The following is a 22996-nucleotide window of genomic DNA, read 5'->3' on the forward strand; positions in this document are numbered from 1 at the left end:
GTAAGAATTTGATACCAAATCTTAGAGTTCTAATTCTCATCTTGCAACAAAAGGGAGTGAGCAGCAAGAATGCCGCCTGCTACCCTGGGCATTTTCCCTGGCTCTGAATGTTACTTCCACAGCATCATGTATAAGATCTGGTAATCTGTGTTCGATGTTAGTCTGACTCAGTAAGACGTTAGATTTCAGAATTTACTAAGAGGTTTTGTATATGTGGACAGGGTTTGAAGAAAAATAAGTACTATTCATTGCCTGGTGTATGAAGGATTATGAATGTAACCCCCATCATTAATTCTCCAATGGACTAGCACTGTTAGAAATCGTCTGTTTGGCAGGGGGCAGGTCAACTGAATTCTCAAGGAATAGCAGAACAACTTGTAGAGATCAAGGAAGGAACAACATTCAAGTATGACAATGAGAATATGAATGCTGAAACAGCAGGACATGCAAGGATAAGGATACATGTCACATACCCCCCTGCCCCCCCCCCACACCTGATACAGGAGAAAAGTTACTAATCTTGCCACTCTCTAAATTTCATTTTTAAAAACCACAGACATTGTCTTTGGCACTTGGTTTCTTAAGCATGCAAAACTCAAGACAATGGCCAACTTTCCGTGCAGTGGAACGTCAGTGTGAGGCTGCAGCCTGCCGGGATTGCTGCGCAATGTAAAAGGCAGCCCTGATAGTGCTGGGCAACAGGGGCAGCTGTGGAAGGACTTAAAATAGCTTCTGAACAGTCACAAAGTGCTACTCCCATAGTGTGCACATTGTGCAGCAGCCCTTATCTTAAAATACAGACATGAAGTGGTTTATCCTACCTGTATAATCCTTTGTAACTAACTGAATTAGCAGTGATGTGGCAGGTCCAGATCTGTCTGCTGAGACTTTAATGTGTGTGCTGTTTTCTATAGTGAGAACAGGCTAACTGGATAAATACACAACATGATGAGAGAAAGCAAGCCATTTCCCTGCCCCCTCTTTGTAATAATCAGATGCATATCAGATTATTAGGTATCCAAAATATCTATATTTTCTTTCAAGAAGAGATATACTTTATCTGTTATCTGATTCATTATTTATTTTTCTATGTAAACTGCTTTGAGAACTTTGGTTGAAAAGTGGTATATAAATATTTGTAGTAGTAGTACAGTTAAGTGTGTGTGTGTGTGTGTGTGTGTGTGTATGTGTTTTAAATTAGTCAGTTTTACTATACTACACTTGCTGTACTTTTTGGAATATGAATTCTTTTAATTTAGATTAGTATTTCCTAATTATATATTTTAAGAATTTTAAAGAAAGGACAGCAATCTAAAACACCCATTGTCGCACCAATGTGTTATCTACTAAAGTTATATTTCAAGACAGACCTGGTGTATTGATTCCTAGCAATTATTCTATATTAAAGTAGGGCATCAAAATGTGCTCAGTCCAGGGGCATCATTATGGGGTGGCCCATGGGGCACAGACCCCCAATGAACTGCCCCCAAATTTCATCAACCACCCCCATGACCTCTTCCATAAAGTAAGTATAGCAGTGGAGGCACCTGCACAGAGCATGGAAGAGAGCTCCTAGCTCCACCACTCTTTCTGCTGCTTGTACCTTCATAGGTGCTGTATTATAATCTTAGAGACCTTTAAAAACATACATAATTACTGTTAGGGGATATGACTGAGTTTAATTATCAAAACGTGGCCGAGGGCCTGAGCCCCAGATCTTCTAAGTACCAAGCAACACTCCTGGCTCAGAATACTTAACACTTTTTGATTGTCTGTAAAGTAGTTGCAAAAACATTTAAATTCAAGTTTGTGCCTGTTTTATGTCGATGTGGAATCCTTTCACCATAAAGAAATTCTAGCATAACTCATGTCTGCATTTTAGAACACCAAGCGCTACAAGGAGCATGTGTGTTTATGTTCTCCCCCCTCCTCTACTTGTATGCTATTCAAGAGAATTCTGTTTGTGTGCAAGTGGCTACCAGCCTTGATCACCAGTTTTTCTACAGTATAAGCCAGGCTTCCCCAAACTGCGGCCCTCCAGATGTTGCTGAACTACAACTCCCAGCATCCCTAGACACAATTTTATGTGGCTGGGTATGCTGGGAGTTGTAGTTCAGCAACATCTGGAGGGCCGCAGTTTGAGGAAGCCTGGTATAAGCAAACAATATCATGATAAATCAAATTGGGTTTTGTTTGTTTTTGCACAAAAACAAAGTGATTGCTAGGGTCACAGCCCATTATATACTTTGCTTGGGCCAGAGTTCCCCAATCCTGTCCTTTCTTCCAGGATGCAAAAGAGCAAATCAGAGGGGCTGACATAAAGACTAATGTGTGTATCGAAAAACATTCCATACGCATAATGGGGGGGGTGGTTGCCAATCTTTCCTTCCCTCAGCAGCCCAATGTGCCCCCTGAAAATACATCCCTGAGGATTGCGGAAACCTCAGTGACATACTTTCAGCAGGCATGGTGGAGGGTGGAGCGGGAGAACATCTGGTGTGAGCAGGGCAGTGGGAGCTCACAAGAGGTGTAACAAACAAAATGGGAAGAAAAAGAGGAAGGAGCTAGAATGACTCACCTCCAGCAATTCTATAGGAACCAAATTTATTTTTCAGCAAGGAAGTAAAATATATTTATATACCACTCATATACCGCTTTTCAACAAAAGTCCCCAAAGCAGAATATATGGGGAATATATATTTCTGTGAGAAATCTGTAGTATCTGGAGATTATGCTAAGCTAAGCTCAGAAAGTGGTTGTTGCTTTCTGAGCTTTCAGTTGGAATACTGATTCAGTCAAAACAGGCTGTCGTCATAAATATACTTACATAAAATAAATGGCCCCTAATTGGATATATCAAATACCTGTGCATTCTTACAGGTGACATTTCTAAATCCTGAAAACATTTAGAGCAAATATTAGGAGAGGTTCACACTTTCCATTTGATGAATCAATAAAATCAAAATTCAAGAGGAAATACATTTATTGGTAAACACACAAAACTGAACTGATTTATGTGCTTCTCAGCATTGCCTAATCAATAATAATAATAAATATGATGCCGTAACAGACAAATTAAATTCCCTTTAACGTTCACTGTTTAGCAGCTGCTGAATGTTCAGGGATGCACAAGGCACACCTTTAGGTTTCTACTATGTACAAAAGGGTCTACACACCACTCAAACTATCTGCATAGTAAGATTTTTTTCTCTCTCTGCTACTATTTGAGAGAGAGAGAGAGAGAGAGAGAGAGAGAGAGAGAGAGAGAGAGAGAGAGAGAGAGAGAGAGAGAGAGAGAGAGAGATTTTAGTGCAAAAAAGAAAAGAAAAAAGAGAGCTTTGTGTGTTAGCCTCAGTGCTTCTAGCACACCTCTCGTGTTTTGTGAACAGGTTAACATTACATTTTAGGTCTCCAGCCATTAATGAACTGCAATATTTTCTTAACCTGTAGTTTACTTAGTTTGAAGTCTTCCGAAAGGATCTCTTCATTGAGCTGAACAAGCAAGTTGCCATCAATCTTCTCAGTAACAAAAAATGATATGACGTCCTCTGATAAGCCTATAAATCTCAGGGATTTAGAAACTTCCTCTATTGAGAGTCCGGACAGATCTACAGGTGGCTGCCAAGGAGAGCCATCACCACAAGATCTTGGTGCTAGCTGGAGATGAAGGGGAGATGAGAAAGGATAAGAAATTGCAAAGATGTCCTGCATGCCCTTTTTACCGTGGTACTGATCTTCAGAAAGGTCTGGTGAACCTGACTGAGGCTCCTCCTCAGCACCATCTATTTTGAGAGGCAGTGGACACAGGTCAAGGCCTGGCTTTTCATCTGCAATTTTTGGTGCACGAGGAGGTAAGGCAGGGCATGAGAGAGACTGCAGAGTGCTACTTACTGCTAGGTTTTTCTCATCAGTACACTCGAGAGAGTAACTTGCTGACTTTGGGCAACTGGGCACAACACACTCAAGCTCTGCTGTGGCTGGTAGTGTGTCCTCTACAGGAAGTTCACACCTGTCAAAGTCAAATGTAAAAGGTGCTGGACAGTTTTGTTTTGGTGTGCCAGGAGTTTTCTGCCTTGGATAACTGTAACTCCTGCTTGGATCCAAAAGAAACTCACTCCTATTAAGGCCTTCGGCAGCTCCAGAAAAATGATTTGGCCATGACAGTCTAGAGGACAGAGCATCAGTAGAGGGGCTTACAAAAGGCAATTTGTTGCTAAGCTCTTTCAGGTCAGCTTTCACTGTGCCACATGGATAGCAAGTAACAGGAGTGCTCTCGGTGGGATTTTCAGCTTCTTCTGCAGCATTGCTTTAAAAACAAACAAACAACAAATAAGATAATTAAGGGAAAAGGCTGACAGGTAACAACCATGTTAGGATTCTGTTATTTTGGCTGCCACCCTAAAATAATGCAAGGTGATACTTTGTCAAATTTCCTTTGCACAGGAATGTTTCTACAGTGCAAACTACAGTTTAGAAATTAGAACAGATGTGAAGCAAGAAGTCCAACTCTTCCCAAAACAGTATTTACTATAACTTTATTGACAGTTGCCGTCTATTTCTTCTTTAGCCAGACGTGATGGATAAAAATATATGCAACACTTGGTGTCTTTACTTACAGCTTATGCAAAGTGTAATCTTCACCTATAAGCCAGCTTACTATGTTTTTCATCCCTGTAAGTACATCAGCTGAAAGGCATCATCTCATACTGCGCGCGAGATGGCAATGGTAAACCCCTCCTGTATTCTACCAAAGAAAACCACATGGCCCTGTGGTTGCCAGGAGTCACCACCAACTCGACGGCACCACTTTAAGTGCATCAACAGCCACTGAATTAGAACCAGGGTTGTCACTAATGAAAGATTTTTTATCTGATTAATCATCTGCCTTTAACTAATTTAATTTAAATTAGCTTGATATTACCAAAACCTTAGTATAAGGTTTTGTGGGGTTTTTTTGGTGGTGGTGGTGGTAAGATATTTTGAGAAGATAACTCGAGGTCTAGTCCTTTGAGGTACAGTGTCCATACATGAAAGGATCCCATAGGGCATGATGGAGTCTTTTTTGCCATGCTCTCTCCCTCAGCATGTGCACCAGGCCATTTGCTCATAGTCTTTGATCATGCAGGGATGGGTGGGCTGGAAGGGCATGTGGGAGGCATGCACAGACCTCTCAGTCCATGTAATGGCCTGGTCTGCCTACTGATGGGGTGAAGACAGGGCTCCATTGTACGATATAGAGATCCCTCCACAAACAGGCCCGTATGCACACAAGAAAGGATCGTGCCCTTACAATTCAATAAACAAAAGCAGCCACTCACTGTTAAAAGGAAAGACAATCTAATGTTTCTTTTTTCCTATTTCAGCAACAAGTCAGTATGAAAAATAGCCTCAAAGAACAGTCAAAAGTGCTCTTAACCTGCATCTCTTCCTGTAGAACCGGTCCTCATTGATTAACCAGTTAAAGCTTTAGTTGCTTAAATACCAATTAAATAGATTAAAGTTTCCACTTCCAATCAGAGCACCCCTACAGCTATGCATATACAATATACAGAAATTATTGCTACTCTCTTCATATGTATCCACATGTGAAACTTGTAAGCATAACACTTGCAAGCATAACCCACATTTTGAAAAAAGACTGACTTTCAAGTAAAGGAAAATAGGAAAGGAAAGGTTTGGCTGGATACTTAGTTCCACGTGCATCCCCCTCTCTTAGATGTTTTCTAATCTTCCGTTTGCATGTCTCAGAATTGGAACAATGTCTTCCTTTCTTTACACTCTGAACATAAGAACATCAGAACAGTCCTGCTGGATCAGGCCCAATGACTACCTAGTCCAGCGTCCTGTTTCACACAGTGGCCCACTTTGTCCCTCAGCTGGCTTAAAGATGTTGAGGTCCAAGCTCCCAAAGTAAGGAATTATTCATAGCCACCAACTACCATCCCAGAGTCTATGGTTTCCACATCAGTCACCCAGCATTATGGAATGTCAAATTTTATTAGAGAACTCTCTAGTTGGGAAGCAATTATGTGCAAATTATTTCCTGCTTTTGCAGCATTTCTTGCAACATCTTATGATTCCACACAAACCAGTCATTGAAATCCAGCTGCTTCCCAAGACAGCACCTGCCATTTACGGCAATGTAGTTAATTACTCCCTTTGAGAACATGAGAAGATCTGTTTTAGAATGTTCAAAGCGTATATGCTAATAGGCAGGTTTCACCACATTTCAACATGTCAATATAGCTGTTAAATTACAGAATACTGCATATGAGTCTAAGTTCACAGGGGGAAATAAATCAGGGTGATGAACTGAGTATTTTGAACTATAAGAATGAAATCTGAGTTTTCCAAGTTTAGAAAAAGTTTTCATATTTGCTTGGAAACATTTGTCATCTCTAGCTTACATCTGGACTACCAAAGTGGGTGCATAATGCAAGCTGTGTGCCCCCTTGGAGGAGCAGAACTTGTTGCGCATTGCCTGACAGCGAATTCTGGGGTTCCCACCTTCTGTCCCAGATCACCCTGTAGCCTACAGAACTATGTCCCTGAAGCCCTCAGGGACATACTTCTGTGTGTCACAGAGTACTTCTGGGGATGGAGGATCAAATGCTGTCAACCATAACTCCACAGCTTGTGCAAACCTAGCAACTGCGATTTAACTCTGGCTTACAAACCAGGATGTTAAATCAGCCTTAAATACCGACTTTTACTCTTTCTAGAGTTAAACCACATTTCCTAGCTTTGCACAAGCTGCAGAGTAAATATTTCCCCTGGAAGTGCTCTGCAACACATGAAAGTATCTCCTTGAGGGCTGTGTGAATCTCAGGGACACATTTCTACCTGTTACAGGAAGATCGGAGGGGAAGGTAGAAGCCTCAAAATCCATCTTCCCCAGTGTACACAGGGCACAGCTGTAGTGGGCAAGGCTGCCACAGTGAGTGTGCAGTTCTCCATTACATGCCCACTTTGATAGCCCAGATGTAAGCTTCTGCCTTTAGCTATGTAAACGTGATCATGCTGTCATTAAAAAAACATAACGGGTGGGGTCACATGATCAACTAACTATGATTACTTAGAATCAGAACATGTCCTTGAGTCTAGCAAGTTGGCAAACTGCCTCAGTTTGTGCACCATCAACTTCCTGGCTTGTTTAAACCATAACTTCACAGCTTGTGCAAACCTAGCAGCTGTGATTATTTATTTATTTATTTATTACATTTATAGACCGCCAAGCCAAACAAGTAAGGTTTTAGGGCTCCCTTAAAGGCCAACAGCAAGCCTAAACTGTGGATATCGGCAGAGAGTGTATTCCATAGGCCAGAAGCAGCTGCAGAGAAGCTGTAGTTCTCAGTTCCAAGGCCAGCCACCAGACGTACGGGGTGTGGGGGTGGGTAACTGGAGATGGACCTCTCCAGATGACCTCGACGTACGATGGGGATCATACAGAAGAAGGTGCTCTCTATGGTAAGCTGGACCCAAGCTGTTCAGGGCTTTAAAGGTAATAACCAGCACTTTGTATTTTGCCCAGAAACATATTGGCAGCTAGTGCAACTGTTTCAAAACAGGCATAATATGGTCTCTCCAGGTTACCCCAGAGACCAGTCTGGCTGCCACATTTCGAACTAACTGAAGTTTCCAAACTACGTACAAAGGAAGCCCCACGTAGAGCGCATTGCAATAGTCAAGCCTGGAGGTTACCAGCTGATGCAACATTGTTTTGAGAGCGTTCTCTTCAAGGAATGGACGCAGCTGTTGAATCAGCCGAAGTTGATGAAAAGCGCTCCTGGCCATACTCTGGCTTACAAACCAGGACATTAAATCAGCCTTTAACTCTGACTTTATTCATTTATTTGATGTATATACCACCCTTGGTTACATCTTTCCAGAGTTAAACCACATTTCCCAGCTTTGCACAAGCTTTAAACAAACTAGGAAGTAAACATCACGGCTCAGCAACAGAATCAAGGAGGTATAAGAGGAGAGGGAGTGTGTGAGCTCATTAAGTTCAGGAATGCAACTTTAAAGCTAACTAACCATAGTTAGTTGATTGTGTGAACCTACACAAGAGCTCAAGTTCTACATAGTTTTCAGGAACAAGAAGTCTATACCAAATCAAAACATTGGCAGGAGTGGAGTGGAGTGTGGAGGTGCAGAGACGGAGTGCTGGTACTTATCTGCTTCTCTGGCTGTTGGGTTGGGCATGGCCATGGGGGCTGTCATGGAGAGCGCCTGCACTTCTGAATTTGCAACGACATCACTGACCATTGGCACATCTAGCTTAGTACTGTCAACATGGGCCACCAGGTCCTCTCCAGGATCTCGGGCAAAGGTCTTTCTCAATCTTGCTGTCTGAGATCTTTTTCACAGGAGGTGCCAGGGACTGAACCTGGGATCTCGTGAATGCAATGAACGTACTCTATCACAGTATATTCCCCTTGAAATATTTATCTAACACTACACACCCACAGTGTGCCACTTCTCAGCATGGACCATTTTTAATACAGGAGGTCCTCATGCAAGATGTTCTGAATTAAGATGAATGACACTTAAGATGTCGGTAAATTGCACCTTGTTTCAATCTTACAATACTGGCCATGGGAGGGGAGACTCTTCTAGGTGGCTAGTATATAGGCTAGAGGAGGTGGCGGCAACAATGGCAGCTCAGGCTCATATTGTTATTGAGACTAGCAGCCTTGGCAGCAACTACTGCTGCATCTCAGGCTGCAGAGGGATTGCTTAACACGCCGGTTCTAGATGCTCCCCCCATTAACACTGCTGCTGCTTAGGACCCTCCTTCTCCAAGCTTAGCTGCTATGCTGTGATGGTGAGAGAGCCCAGCCTGTTCCCAACCCACATGCCATTTCCTGCCCGCCCTCTTTCCTTCCCTGTCTAACCGTTGCCCAGGAGGAGGAGATGGAGGCAAGCTACCGAGTTGCTATCCATGGAAGGAAGGGAAAGTGAGAAAGAGCCAGGAAGGCACTGGGAACAGAGTGGGTGCAAAGGTGAGCAGCTTCTGATTCTCCACCTGCTACTTCTGTACTGCATGTCTATGTGACAGACACACCAACAGCTTTGACAGCAGCAGAAAACAACAACAGGGTATCCGGTTTTAGTTCAGGAACCAAACCACCATTGATAATATTGTTTCCTATGGAAAAAAGAAGTCCAGAGTTAAGATGTCTTGTGTTACCAGACCTGGTAGCTTTGCCATTTTTGGGGTTCTTCAGTGTACCTCCTAAACTCAAGCCCTGGCCATTTTCTCTCTCCTTATTTTGCTTGGAAGAGAAATGCTGGCTGCATTCCAGGTAAAAGGTCATTCTGGCAAGGCGCTTTCCTAAAAGGCACTTCTCAGATCCATTTGCAAAGACCTACAGCAAGTCAGAAGAAAGGCTCCTCGATGATTGTAATAGAGTTCGGCAGGAGAAATGCAGAACAGATCCATCTTCGTTGTGAAAGGAACAAAAAAGCGACAAATGCAAGCTTTTTTCCTTTTAGTTTGAGAAGAGTTTTCAAGGTCAAGATGAACTCTCTACCCAACTATTCCTCCCCATCCTTATCAGAATTAAGTCACTATATGTGTGATTCCTCCCTCCTCTTTGTCAAGGTGATTGCTCCAGCAATCTCCCTTTTATTAATATCCTTTGTCAAGGTGCATCCAGGAAGAGGTCACCCAGACACAACCTAATCGAGAACCAATAATTCATGCCTTATCAGGAGCAAGAATTCCTAAACTCAATCAAAGATTATCCAAGGATTGGTCTCTGCTAATCCTCAGCCTCCAGTCAATGCCTCAGGGTATGTTTTTGTTTATAAGAACCCCCTTCAAACATGGAATCACACTTTCTCTATTTTTGCCACCGAGCCTTTTGCAGGAGTTATTGCCACCTGCTACTGTTTTTGCCAATCAGGCTTTTGCCTGTGCTTCTGCCTTTTGCCACACTTGATGCCCATGTACCTGCATGCATAGTGCCACCAGATGCTGCCCCCCCCACCCGCCACTAAAGACACCCACAGCTAGATTCAGGTAGCTATGACAAACGTCTTCTCCCTCTCTCCCTCCCCCCCGCCACACCGTCTATCACCCTTCCTAGTATAACAACTTGGTAATATGCCCAACCGACCATTTTCTCTTTTTCTGAACCCCCATTATCCCTCAATAAAGCAATTCTTTGTTTTCAAAGTCACATCTCCATCCTCCTTCTTTTCCCTTCCAGTGTGCGTCCATGTCACGGCTGCCTGTTCCACACAGCTCTTACGGTATTTTATTGCTGTTCATGGGTCTGTGCCCATTTGACGCTAATTTCTCCCACTTGAGCCAAAACATAGTCACGGTGGTAGCTGACATACCTCCCACAGACCTGATAACACTTGATTTAATACACAGCTTTCAGCAACCAGTTGTGTCATAAGTCTGTGGACTCCCTGTATTATAGTGCAAAAATCCCAAAATTTCTCCTCAGATCTTTCTTGATCTTCCTTCCTGAGTTAGAAAGGTGGTTGGAGTACACCATTAGTCCACATTATTTGCTGTTACCTCATGGATAAAATGCTAAGGAAAGATTTTGTTAACAGGAGGAGGCCAAAATCTATTACTATATTTATCTTACCTATTAAATAGCAGAAAAATTCTGCACAAAACATTTTGAAATGTTTGGGGTGAAAAACTTGGAAAGATAACCAAAAGTTAAGGGAACCCAATCTGTTCTGTTAATTTTCTGTTAACATTGCATTCATAAAAGAAAGTGGAGTGTTGGAAGGAAGCATTTAATACTTACATGTTGTGCAGCCCTGAAGAATAGTACGAGAGAGTTGGACTAGGAGAACGGGTCTGTTGCCGTGCTGGTTTGCTCGTCCGAGGAGGAACAGAGGGACTGGTGGATGTGGGTTTTGCATTCCGTGGTGGGACAGGTGGAGCATTTAGGAGCCTGCATTCCTCTCTCACCTAGAAGATGATGATAATAATGCATCACCATTATATAGCTCTTTAGTGTGTACAGAGTATTCAGCAAATAATCTCAGTAATCTTTATGAATGTCTGGCAATGTAGATCAGAACTATCATTCCCATTTTGCAGCTTGTCAAAGGTTACCTTACAAATGCATAGCTGAAGTGTCTACGGCCACACTACCCTGAACGTGCCCAATCTCATCTGATCTCGGAAGCTAAGCAGGGTCAGGCCTGGTTAGTACTTGGATGGGAGACCACCTGGGAATACTGGGTGCTGTAGCCTTAGGAGAGGAGAGCTGGTCTTGTGGTAGCAAGCATGACTTGTCCCCATAGCTAAGCAGGGTCTGCCCTGGTTGCATCAAAATGGGAGACATGATGTGTGATCACTGCAGGATATTCCCCTCAGGGGATGAAGCCGCTCTGGGAAGAGCATCAGAAGGTTTCAAGTTCCCTCCCTGGCTTCTCCAAGATAGGGCTGAGAGAGATTCCTGCCTGCAACCTTGGAGAAGCCGCTGCCAGTCTGTGAAGATAATACTGAGCTAGATAGACCAATGGTCTGACTCAGGATATGGCAGTTTCCTAAGTAAGATTTGAACTGGAGACCTCCAGGTCACAGCTCATATTCTTAGCCACTCAATCACACCAGCTTTATAAGTGTTTAGGAAAATGTTTGAGAAAACGAGTGGGATCATTCAAGTCTAAGGCAGAGGGTCGTCTCAGGCCGCAGTTTGCTAAGGACCATAAAACAAGGGGCGGGGGGGAGACAAAGTTCACCCTTGGAAGACCAACTAATCCTGAGAGACTGTTAAAATGTGAATACTGGCAGACCTTGATTTAACAGCAGATTCTCACAGGGTGAAAAAAAGCTTGTCTACTTATGTGCTACCAGCAGAGGGAACATGGTAGCCATTGAACAAGGATCCTTTTATTACAAGGGCTGATATCAGACATTACTGAAGCCAGTTTAGCCTGGCAGAAGAATGCTTGTCTACTTGCATAAGCAGTGTAAGGTCCAAGGAGGAGACAAGGACCTATTTTAGAAAATGGTTTAGACTATAGCTATTTATGTGCTTCAAAATGTCAATAGCAAACTAAAAATAAAAAGGTACTTTATATAAAGATTTAAAGGATTATTTAAAAAGTTATTTCTGCAGGAGACCTGGAAGGAAATATAGACACTGGAGTTGGATCAAAGGAGTTCTTCCTCTAGAGCAGAGGTGTCAAACTCAATTGGGCAGTCAGCCAGATTTGATTCCGGTGCACCTGCGAGGGGCTGCACATAGACTTGCCACCTTCTGTCGCCTTGCACCACTTTCTATCTTTCTCCTCCTCGTCCGTCTTTCTCTCAATCTCTTCCTTTCTTCCTCCCTCCCTTGTCCTGCCACCTACATTAGCTGAATGCACTACTTTTTACACCAGAATATGCTCAGGGAAAGGTTAATTTTTATTTTTGGTATTTTTAAAGAAGAAATTCTGAATATAATCATAATATTTTAACTGTTATTATTCTCATCAAATTTTTAGCATTCAATAATTCCAATACAACACCATGCCCAAGAAAAGCAAAACCCCTCTCCCCTCCTCCCAAACCCTCTACTTGATCCTATGGGGAGAAGGAGCCTTTCCCTCTCATTCTCTCCCTCCCTCCCTCCACTTCCTCTCTCGCTTACCTTCTACTCATTCATTCTCAACCAGCTTTGTGTGCTTTTGGCTTAGCTTCAGAGTGTGGAGTGGGGAGGAGAGAAATACTGGTGGCGGCAGGAGGAAGGAACCAGCCAGCCACAGGAAGTGGGGAGGAATGCTGCCATCTCAGTAGAGTGTGAGTGTGAAAAGCGGTGGGGGATGTAGTGACTGGGGGGATGTTGAGTTTCCTAGCCTCTGTTCAGGGGCCAGAAAATAGAGCTCTACAGACTGAATCTCACCAGATGGGCCAGCAGTTTGATATCCCTGCTTTAGAGAAAGCTCCTTCCATCAGAAGAATGGAAATAATCACATACTGTATACTTATAGTGTTACTTGAGTGTGCAAAGTGCTTTATGTGTATTATCTTGATGTAATCCTTACAGCCACCCTGTAAGATAAGTAAATATTATTATCCAAAGGGAGCGGCTTGTCTAAAGCCACCGAGCGAGTTCCTAGCAATGATGAGAGTCAAACCAGGAAAGTCCCAATTTGTAGCTCAAGTCTCTTAGGCACTACATTACACCTATTCTCACATGTCTTTTTAGATCCAACCCATGGGCTGGATTTCTCCCTATGGGTAAATACCTAGCAATAGTATCTGATTATTAATAACTGATTTGCTTATTTACTGTGACCAACAGACTTGTTATCAGAAGAACAGACGATTACAAGGGTCCCAAAACTGGTGGCCGGCTAAGACAGTCTGAACATAGCTATAATAAAGGAAGTGGATTCCCTCCAAAACTGGAGGCAGTATGTTCAAGTTAAAGGGCAGATTCTCACATTGCATCCCCCTATTTGCATTTAAAAGAGTTGACATAGGAGTGAAAGGTGGACAGAAAATGACGAAATGCATCAGAAATCTCAGATTAGTGCAATGTGTGTGATCTCTGGAGAAGATGAACTTGAGAACTCAAGACAAATCTTGTACTTGAATCATGCTTTCCTGACATTACAGAGACATGTATCTTCAGCTAGGCTCTGCCATTTCCCTACACAAGTTCTTAAACCAAGAAAGGGAATATGATGAAATTGTTAATGATAAGACTGAAAAACTAAAATTAAAAAAAATAAAAGGCTATGATTATCTGAACAAGGAATATTAACTACTTCTTATGGAATAAAGAGCAACCCCACCCCTCTTTTTGAAAGGAGAGACATATCTAGTGTAGGAGTCTACTAAAACAAACTTGAAGCATACCTTTCAGACATAAAGGGATTTCCATCAGCAGAATGTATTCCCTGCGAAGGTGAACTGTAGATTATTGTGAATGCCATTCTCCCGCTTTTTAGTTTATTTTCAAGGTGCTGCAGAGCACTTGGTAAACTACATCAATCACAGTGTATCCAGAATGCAGCACCATAGGTTGCCATTTTGTAATCAGTTATGCATGTGTAAATCATAGTGATTTCAAAGGCATTTAATCATCAGCAACTATGTGCCTGAACATATGTTTTAAAACAGAGTATTAGGCAGTGGTGGATAAAAACCTTGGAACTAGAACAAACGGTCTCCAAAGACTTAATGTAGGTCTCATCTAAACGTTACAGCCCTCATGCGGAGGCAGTCAAAGCGCACTTCCTGATGGTGGTGCTTCATATGGCCAGTGTGAAGTTTTCCTGTGCATCAATGCAAATGCATGCAAAATCTCATAGGGATAAGGAGGTGATGGTGTGGAGATGCTGCATGTACAACAGTTGATGCACCGGCTTTTAACTACAAGAGCCTTTTAAATGCTGTGTAGCCGGTGAATAGTAGAGTAGGAAGTACTTTCTGATGACCTCCATGTGGGGCTGTAATCTTTAAACAAGCCCTCAGTTCCCTAACAAAAATCAGGATGAATAACATTTTATAGTTGTTACGGAATTCAAACATAAACCTTTAAGTATTTCAGTGCTGCTCCCTAGGAATGCTCAGAAATGATTTAGCTCAGACTCAAAAAAGTCAATATGGCCTGTTAGGTAACCCCCAAGAAGTTATGAAAGAGGCCGTTCAATGGAGCTCATCATTCCACTGACAGCACAAGGCCAACAGAGTATTCAAGCTTACAGTTTTTCAGATCTAGAGCAAAAGTCCTCATTAGGAAAAAAAATGATATGCAACATACTAGGGATGTGCACGGAACCGACCAGCTTGGTTCAGTTCGAATTCAAACTGGATTCACTGCCCCAGGTGGCTTAGTTCGGGCTTGAACTAGCCTGGGCCCAGTCCAATTGTCAAGCCTGCTCGATGGCCACACTTGTAAAGGGGAATATGGCAAGGATTCCCCTTTGCAAGTAAAGGGATGCGGTGTGTGTGTGTGTGTGGAGTTCCCCCTTTAATCTTTAAAAAATACGCCACTGTGTGGCAGGATGGGGGCAGCAGTAGCTGCCGTTGTGGGAAGTACAGCAAGGGCTGCGATGGGGTGTGTGTGAGGGAAACCCCCCCCCCTTACCTCCTAATGCTGCTCCGTGGCGGGATGGGAGTGGTGGCAGCAGCGGCTGCAGAATGGGGTGGTGAGAGCTGATTCCAGTTCCCCTGCTGCCTCACGAATGGAGCACAGGCTCCATTCTGCAGCCAGTTTTGGGGGCTTTCTGCACATGCCCCCAAACCAGCTATAGACTGGCTCACACTCCAGTCGGGAGGCAGGAAGGGAACTGGAAGGAGCTCTCATTGCTGTCTCCACCATCCCAGGGATTGTGTGCGCAGAAAACCCCAAAACTGGCTGCAGACTGGTCCGTGCTCTATTCAGGAGGAGAGCTGGAATGAGTTCTTACCGCCCCCACCCTGCGGCTGCAGCCACTCCCATCCCATCGTGCTGCCGGTTCGCGAACGGGGAACTTGGCTGACTGCCGGATAGAGCCCACCCCCATTCGGTTTGAGGGATGAGCTTTCAAGCCCGGCTGGCTTGAGTGTGAGCTGACTCGGGCATGAGCCGGTTCGCACATCCCTAAGAGTTACTCGAGTTACTCATGCTTGTTTAATAACCATTTAAAATTAAAATATTTCAGAATCTATCAACAAAACCAAAGGCATTCACTTTTTCTCCTTTCTCATCAGTGTCCCTTTGGAACCTCATAAATACAGTCCTAAGAACTGGTCCACATATGCAAGTCCATCACATAAATTTCACATGTAGCAGAATATATGAGCTCACTCCACTAACTGTGTCTGAGGCAACATGAAACTGAAAGTTCTGTCTGGTGAGTGAACTCTGGTAGCTCATGCACACATTCATTTGATGTTACAGTCATCAAATAACGAGCATGAATGTATGAGCTAGTTCTACATTAATTTTACAATGGACAATGCAATCTTAAGGCTGGTTTTCAAAGTTATTTGTTTATTGTCCCACCACCATCCCGGGGTGAGGAAGCAGCTCATTACTAGTGTATCTTTTCCTTTCTCAGAGACTAAGTAAAAGCATCTGCCATGTATTCTAGAAATGCACTTTAGAGCACTATTTTCAAGGAATAGTAGTAAAAACATATGTTCAGCAACAACTAATGAGCTGAACTTGCACTCTAAATATCATACCAGGGAAAAGCAACAGACTCATTGGTTACATTAGCAGGTAGAGATATAATTGTTATGTGGAGAAAAAGTAAGTCTTTAAATTCAGAAACATATAAAGTGGTTAATTTTTTTAAAGGTTGCATCATCCCACTGGCTACTGATTGTTAACCATTAAAGAAAGGACTGGTTTGGATAATATTTCCCCAGCCAACCTGATGCCCTACATGGACACTTATTGTGACATCTTTCATGGTGTCTTTCATGACGTCTTTACCAACATCCTCTCAATCTGTGTCTTTTTCACATGGTGGAGGCCTGTTTTTGTCCAAACAATAGTTCTACACATGACTCAAATGCTAGTATTTCCCTGTGCCATGTGATTAAAAGATTTACCAAGTGCTTTGTCCATTATGAGGTCTTCCAAAGACATCTCAGTGTTCTCCTTGTTGATAAAGGAGCACACACTGAGAAGGCATTGGGAAGTTCATGAAATATGTCCCAATGGGTGTGTACTTCACACATCCCCCTTTTAATCATGTGGGGTAGGAAAATATCATTCAAATTGGTCCAAAGTCAAATTCAAATAACCATCACAATTAGGCTAACAATGACACACACTGTTCAGTTTCAGAGTGTTCTACTTTTTAAGTGTCCAACAGCTTTCTCCATGCCTAGTATAACTCTTAGCATTTTTCTGTTGTGCATATTGCAAACTGAAGTTAATCCCATGTCCAGCCAAACATCAAAAGCAAGTTTACCATGTAGAGTTAGAGACTGAAACACAACTCCAGCTCCTTACTGAGCGAGCATATAGAAGTAGGTGTGCATTTATCTGGACTGTGGCCTACATCACTATCAGTTTCACTCCAGCCACCAAAAAAGTGAAACCAAAGGAACACTTCTGCTTGAGCCTCCTAGAAGTGAACCTCTTGCATTTGCTGAGGCAAGCATCCACTGAGTGACACCAGTATGGCCTCCTTGAATAGAGGAGTAGTGAAGCCTTTATTATGAAGAATGAGAACTTCCAAACTGGTTAAGATCCTTTCACACTGGAGCCATTATTAGTACAAACAAGTTTATTTATTTTAGAAAGTTTAAATACTGCTTTTCAAAAACAAGTTCACAAAGCAGTTCAACAAAAAGTTCACAAGTTTGGATGTTTCTGGGGGAGGGACAGATATGATTTTTGAGAGTGATGAAATGGAGAGGGGGTGTTGGAGAGAGAAGGAAATCAAGCTGTGTCTGCTCATCCCACTTCTACTTCTGGTGAAACATTTTCTCTAGGTTTTTTTATTGTTTCAAAAACCTGCCTGATTAGTGGAAGCAGTGAGACAAAATAAATGAATACACACTATGTTTAAGCAAAGCATCTCTCAGACTATTTTTAACTCTTAAAAACTACTGTCTACCTTCATCCTGTGATTTAATTTCACTAGTGATTTTCCATTTAGTGTTTGCTCTTTTGACCTATAGCCATTTCCCTCTCTGAATGCAATTTAAATCATATTATTAGCTGGAGCAGAGGATTTTACAGAATACTTTTATGCTGAATACCTCTGCATGAAAATCATGGAAAAAACCCAACCCAACAAGAACCCTACCCGTTCTATTTTTATCACATGGATACTTGTTCTCTCTCTCTCACACACATCAGTCATTAGACAGGTTTCAGGTTGGTAGGTAAGCTTTTGCTCTTGAGAGGACACCTTCACTCAATCATTTTCATCCTACTTTTGAAGATAGTGGAGAGAACTTCACATAGCAAAAGAAAAGAGCATTTCTCCATAAATGTTTTAAAAAGCAACAGTGGACTTGCATAGCACATGGAAAATGCATGCTCTATAGGAAAAATAATTTTACAGTGCAGACACAGAAGAATTCTGTTCTCATATTTTGTGGTTCTTTCCAAACCAGTATGGCAAAATACTGAGCCTTTGAGAAAGTTTGGTACTTCTAGATCATAATTATCTTTTGGGGAAACAAAAAGAAAAAATCCTAGAGCATCTGAAATAATTCTCACTTTACAAATAATTACTAGTAAAAAAACCCAACATTTATTCTTTACCATGAATTACTCTTTCAGATGTATGTGTAATTGAAGAGAACCTCCTCTCACACAAAAGAAAAAGAACCTTCCTTTTCTCCCATGAGTAGGAAAAAAGAATGAAAATAACTTACTGCTTCAGATTTAGGAGGCACCGGTGGTGGAGGTAGGGAACCATCTGAAGACTTTGATGTTATTGTTAAAGATCCGGGAGCTGGAAGAGATGAAGTAGCACACTTGGACCGGAAAGAACTTCTATAGTTGTCACATTTGTTCTTTTCACTTTGTGAGCGAGTAAGAGTCTGATCACTCATTTTCCCACCCCCTTGGTCCAGCCATAGTTCTTCATAAGGAAGTTCAGATTTGGCAGGTAAACACAATGATTCTTCACTAACTTCAGGAAAAAGATAGTCAGTGCTACCACCACCAGAGTCTTGGTACTGTAGAGTATCATGAGAAAACAGAGCCCACTCGTTACACAAGTCCCTGCAACCATGAAGGTTCACCTCACTGTTTCCATGCAGGTTGTTTCCATAGACGCACACGGAGAGGCGATGGAAGGATTGTGTCAATTCATCTCGAGCGTAACTAAGAGAGTTCGGCACATGATTGTGCCCAGTTGACCGACTTTTCTGGGGGCTTTTGCAGTCTTCATTCCAGTCAACTTTCACATCTCGTACAGCACGAGAATATTCATCTATATCAAATTGCTCTTGACAGAGACTGAACCAGTGTTTAACAAATGCTTCATGCCACATCTCCCCTTTTACAAGGCTTTCTGGGAGGGTAAACTTTGGAAGAGTCAAATGTAAAGAGAAGTGCATTGGAATAATTTTGTTACTGTGCAGAGCACAACAAACCACCACAGTCTTGGTCTGAATGTTAACAAACTTGTACCGGTGCCCCTCGCGGACAAAATGCAAGTCGTAAGGATTTCTTGGGGGAGGACTTGGCACAGTCACGTTCACAGGCAATCGTGTTTTTTCTACAATATTGCGAATTGTATGTTCACCTTCTTGCATCTGTAGCTCTAAAGGGCTGCGTGTACTGAATCGGCCCTTGCACTGGAAAGGAAGGCTAATACTTTCATTGGTCCTGTGGTTCATGCAAATCAGGCATGGCATTTTGCCTTTGCCTAATTTACTGATGGAATTAAGCTTTCCAATTTTCTTGAAGATGGTGTTGAGCCGGGACTTTTCCTTGGAAGATTTTGCATACAGGATTTCTGCTTGTCCCATTAATGTTAGTTCATCCCCAGTGCAAAGAGTGATGTTGTAAACTTCAGTGTCTTCATTGCATTCACCTGAAGCCACCTGCAACATATAAGATTAAGAAGCCTGAATGAATCACCTCAAACACTAAAGAGGCAAGGCTTAAAAAAACAAAAACCGATAAACAGTGAATATAAAAACACGAATGCCAGCAGAATCTCTTGTGAGTGGGCAAAGCGACCATTATTGCTTTTTCAATTAAACTATCTTTCTTGCTCCTCTATGAAACAGAGAATGTAAAGACGGTGTTTTCATGGACATTTCTATAGCGCTAGTTTGGACAATACTTTTCCAATCCATGTGATTAAAAGAAGCACGTGCAAAGAGCATATCATCCTGATCTTTTTTGTGGGTGTCCCAATGTCTTCCTGGTGTGTTCCTTTATCACATGGTGGGCCTCGCTAGTTCAGCCAAACTACTGCATGACCCTAATTCTACCAGTATTTGGTTTACATGTAGAGCAGCAATTTGGACAAATTGCCCCTCTCTCATGTCATACAGGCATTAAGGACACCAGAACACCTGCAAAAGAGGTCAGGATGGGCACACTCTCAGTACACTCTGCTTTTAATCAAGTGGGCTGGAAAAGTACCATCTGATCTGAAGTTGTCAACAACTTTGATAGGAAGCAGAAAAAATTATGAAGTTATCAGTGGGGGAAAAATACAATGAATAACTGATCTGTGGAATCTGCTACCTAATGTAGTGAAAACAAGCCTACGAACTGAGTAAGAAACCCCACTCTCCAGCGCACGCTGCCTTGCAGATTATTGCTTAAGGAGTGGCCATTCCTGACTCCCATCAGTTTGCTTTCCTGGATGTTTCTCTTCATCCCGTCTAGGTTACCCTGACAAAGGAAAGGCAGTGCTGTGATGTGGCAGTTGTCCTTTCATTTCTCTCTTGCTCTCCCTTTCATGCTTAAACACCAGAATCAAAAGCACAAATGTGCATACAACCACCACTGTCTTGCTGCAAGTCCATAGGCTCAGGAAACATAGTGCAATATAATGATGGCTGAATATGCTCTTTTCTGGGCCTAAGCCGTTAAAAGCAAGAGGACAGAGGGAGTGTTGTCAGTGAAGATGCCATAGAGCTGAGCTACTAGCAACAGTAATTCCCCAGCTTAAGAAACATAATGTAGCACTATGGCAGTGGGAAAATTGGTAGAAAGTGTTTAACTTCTTGGCTGGTCAACCAGGTGAATAGTCAAGTGGCCAACTGCATAGCTACAGTAGCAGACATGAGAGATCAAGGGCAAGCGATACACAGTCTTCAGGTTAAGCTGTACAGTCCACCTCTCCTTAGTGAATCCCTGTAATTTCATATAAAACTGGTATTCTCCTGGTCTGCGTTGTTACATTAACAAACCTGCACCAATGATGGTCAGTGCTCTCAGTGTCTGTCAAGTAAGGAGATGTCAAATATCTGCACATAAACTGCATAGCTTCCTAAAATTGCTTGCTCTTTGACATGGTGTATGTTGATGGTGCTGAGTTTGTTTATTATTTATTTATAAATAAATAATAAACAAAGTTAAGTGTAAGTTGAGAACCCAATCTGATGATCAGCCTAAGACCCACCCCTTCCAGTTACACTGGAAATTGCATAAATGGAATGCAGAAGAAGCAGAACAAACAAACCCATCAGACATGTTCAGACATCCGTTATGTTAACATATAGTGACAATTGCATATAGTGACAATTGCATCCACACACAGTAAGAAAATGAGCTACAGCCTTTCAGGAGGAGAAAGCAAAGGTTGCACCTTACACTATTCTTTACTCCTTAGTGAGTAAAAATATACAGTCCGCATTGCCAGAGGGAAGTTAGTTACCTTTCACGTAAGGTAACTAGAACAATTTATATTGCACAACAGGGAAAATCACACAACAGAAGAAGAGCAAGTTTGTTTCCTCCCAAGGGTTGTCAGTGTGATATATGACACAGTCTTACTGTGTGTAAAAAAATGTTTAGGGTGGAAACTTATTTTTAAGTTTCATTATGTATTCTGTATAATTAAAAGCAATCCAGTTTCTAGTCTCTGCTGAGCTATGAAGCTCAATTGTGTAGTCTTAGACAAGTTACTATCTCCCAGCTTATGGACACCTCTGAGTAGCGTACAATATATCTGGGATCCTCTCTGAGGGGTGAGGGCACATCTTATGCTAGTCTTTTGCAAGCCTTGAAGGAAACGGAATGCATTCCTTCTCTCCTAAAAGGCAATTCATGGTCACAGTGGCATATCTTTCTCTACTTTGTTGATAACAATGGTCAACCACATAAAATCATTAACTTGAGCAATAATTCAAATGGATTAGTAACTTATCTAAAACAAATATGAAAAGTGTCACTTCAGCCTTTGATGACTGTAAACAACATGGCAAAACCAGAGAAGAGGTGACATATCTGTGAGCCTTTGAAAGAAAAACAGAACTGTGTTCTGCACTGAATGCTTTAGTACGTACAGCATGCCTGGTGGTATTCTCAGTTTTAGAGTTTCCTGAGAGGAAGTTATTCAAATGCTGTGTTATCTAAACCTCCTCAATTGAGCTAATTCAGGAAACAGTTGGGATATTATTGGGCATGATACTCATTCACAATTCATACCAATGGCAAGGCACTCATATGAAACATTAATATTAAAAGAATGGTACTTATTTAAAAATATTCATGGCTTATCTTTTGAATTCAAAAATTAACCACTCCAACTGGTTAACAAGCAAGAATTTAAAACTACATTACAAAAAAAAAAGTTAAGCAAGCAAGCAAGCGGCAGATAAAACAACCCATGAACTGAAGCTGTGCTGCTGAAAAGATCATCTGAGCTTTCTTTCTTTATATATCTGCCTCTGCCTCCTTCCTTCCCAAGTTAAGTGTAGGTTCCTGGCCCTAGAATTGGAGCAGGAGAGAGAAGGAGAAGCAAGAGTGCCAATTCAAAATTTTAAAAAACGTAGCCCAGTACCACTCAGGAAAAATGCTGCTATCCTGATCACTAGACAGAACTAGTCTAGGAGGGCAGGGTGGCCTCTCCTTCTGGAAAAGTCTCTTCTGAAGACCCGGTTCGTTGATCCAGGGGGAGAAGCCAACCCAATGGTTAGGAATGCCCTCTGGGAGCCTCAAGAGTAGAGAGTCCATAAAAGATTAAGCAATAAGAAAAGCAAAGGCCTGCCTGAACAAAGAGGTTCTCTGGAGGTGGCAGGATATCACCAGAGAGGGGGCCATACAGATCTCTGAGGCCAGAGAGCTCAAAAAGAACAACTGAGAAAGCCTTGTCATGTGCTCTCACTATCCAGGTCAGGTTAGCGAGAGCCTCTCCCAATGACACACAAGCCTCTCCCAATGACTTCAGTGGTCAAAGAACAAGGGGTCAAACCAGTGCTCAAATTACAGGAGGACTAGAAAGTGCCCACCCCTTACCTGCTGCAACAGTCCACCAATTACTGTATTGAGAAGGCTAAAGGGGAACCATGCCTTGTTTAAAGCTGGGGGAAGTCAGGGGACCATGGATTTCATTAAGGATCCCCTATGTTTTCTCTCATAACTAAAGTACT

General features: G+C 42.3%; 1 protein-coding gene and 1 non-coding gene across 3 annotated transcripts in view; one reads left to right on the forward strand and one right to left on the reverse strand.

The window, feature by feature from the left end:
• Positions 1–2965: 2965 nt before the first annotated feature.
• The window catches only part of GAREM1 (GRB2 associated regulator of MAPK1 subtype 1), a 134026-nt gene continuing 113995 nt past the window's right edge, over positions 2966–22996 (reverse strand). For both annotated transcript variants that reach the window (XM_053249192.1, XM_053249193.1), the window contains 3 exons: positions 18308–19486; positions 10779–10945; positions 2966–4306 (listed from right to left, as the gene is read on the reverse strand). In XM_053249192.1, the coding sequence (XP_053105167.1) occupies positions 3397–4306; positions 10779–10945; positions 18308–19486 (2256 nt within the window). In that variant the 3' untranslated portion in view covers positions 2966–3396. The remainder of the gene's footprint in view (positions 4307–10778; positions 10946–18307; positions 19487–22996) is intronic.
• Positions 11115–11233, forward strand: LOC128325499 (5S ribosomal RNA). Its single transcript, XR_008307493.1, has one exon. It is a non-coding gene; the product is annotated as a 5S ribosomal RNA (ribosomal RNA).

This window comes from Hemicordylus capensis, chromosome 4 (assembly GCF_027244095.1).
Source record: "Hemicordylus capensis ecotype Gifberg chromosome 4, rHemCap1.1.pri, whole genome shotgun sequence".
Taxonomy (NCBI): domain Eukaryota; kingdom Metazoa; phylum Chordata; class Lepidosauria; order Squamata; family Cordylidae; genus Hemicordylus; species Hemicordylus capensis.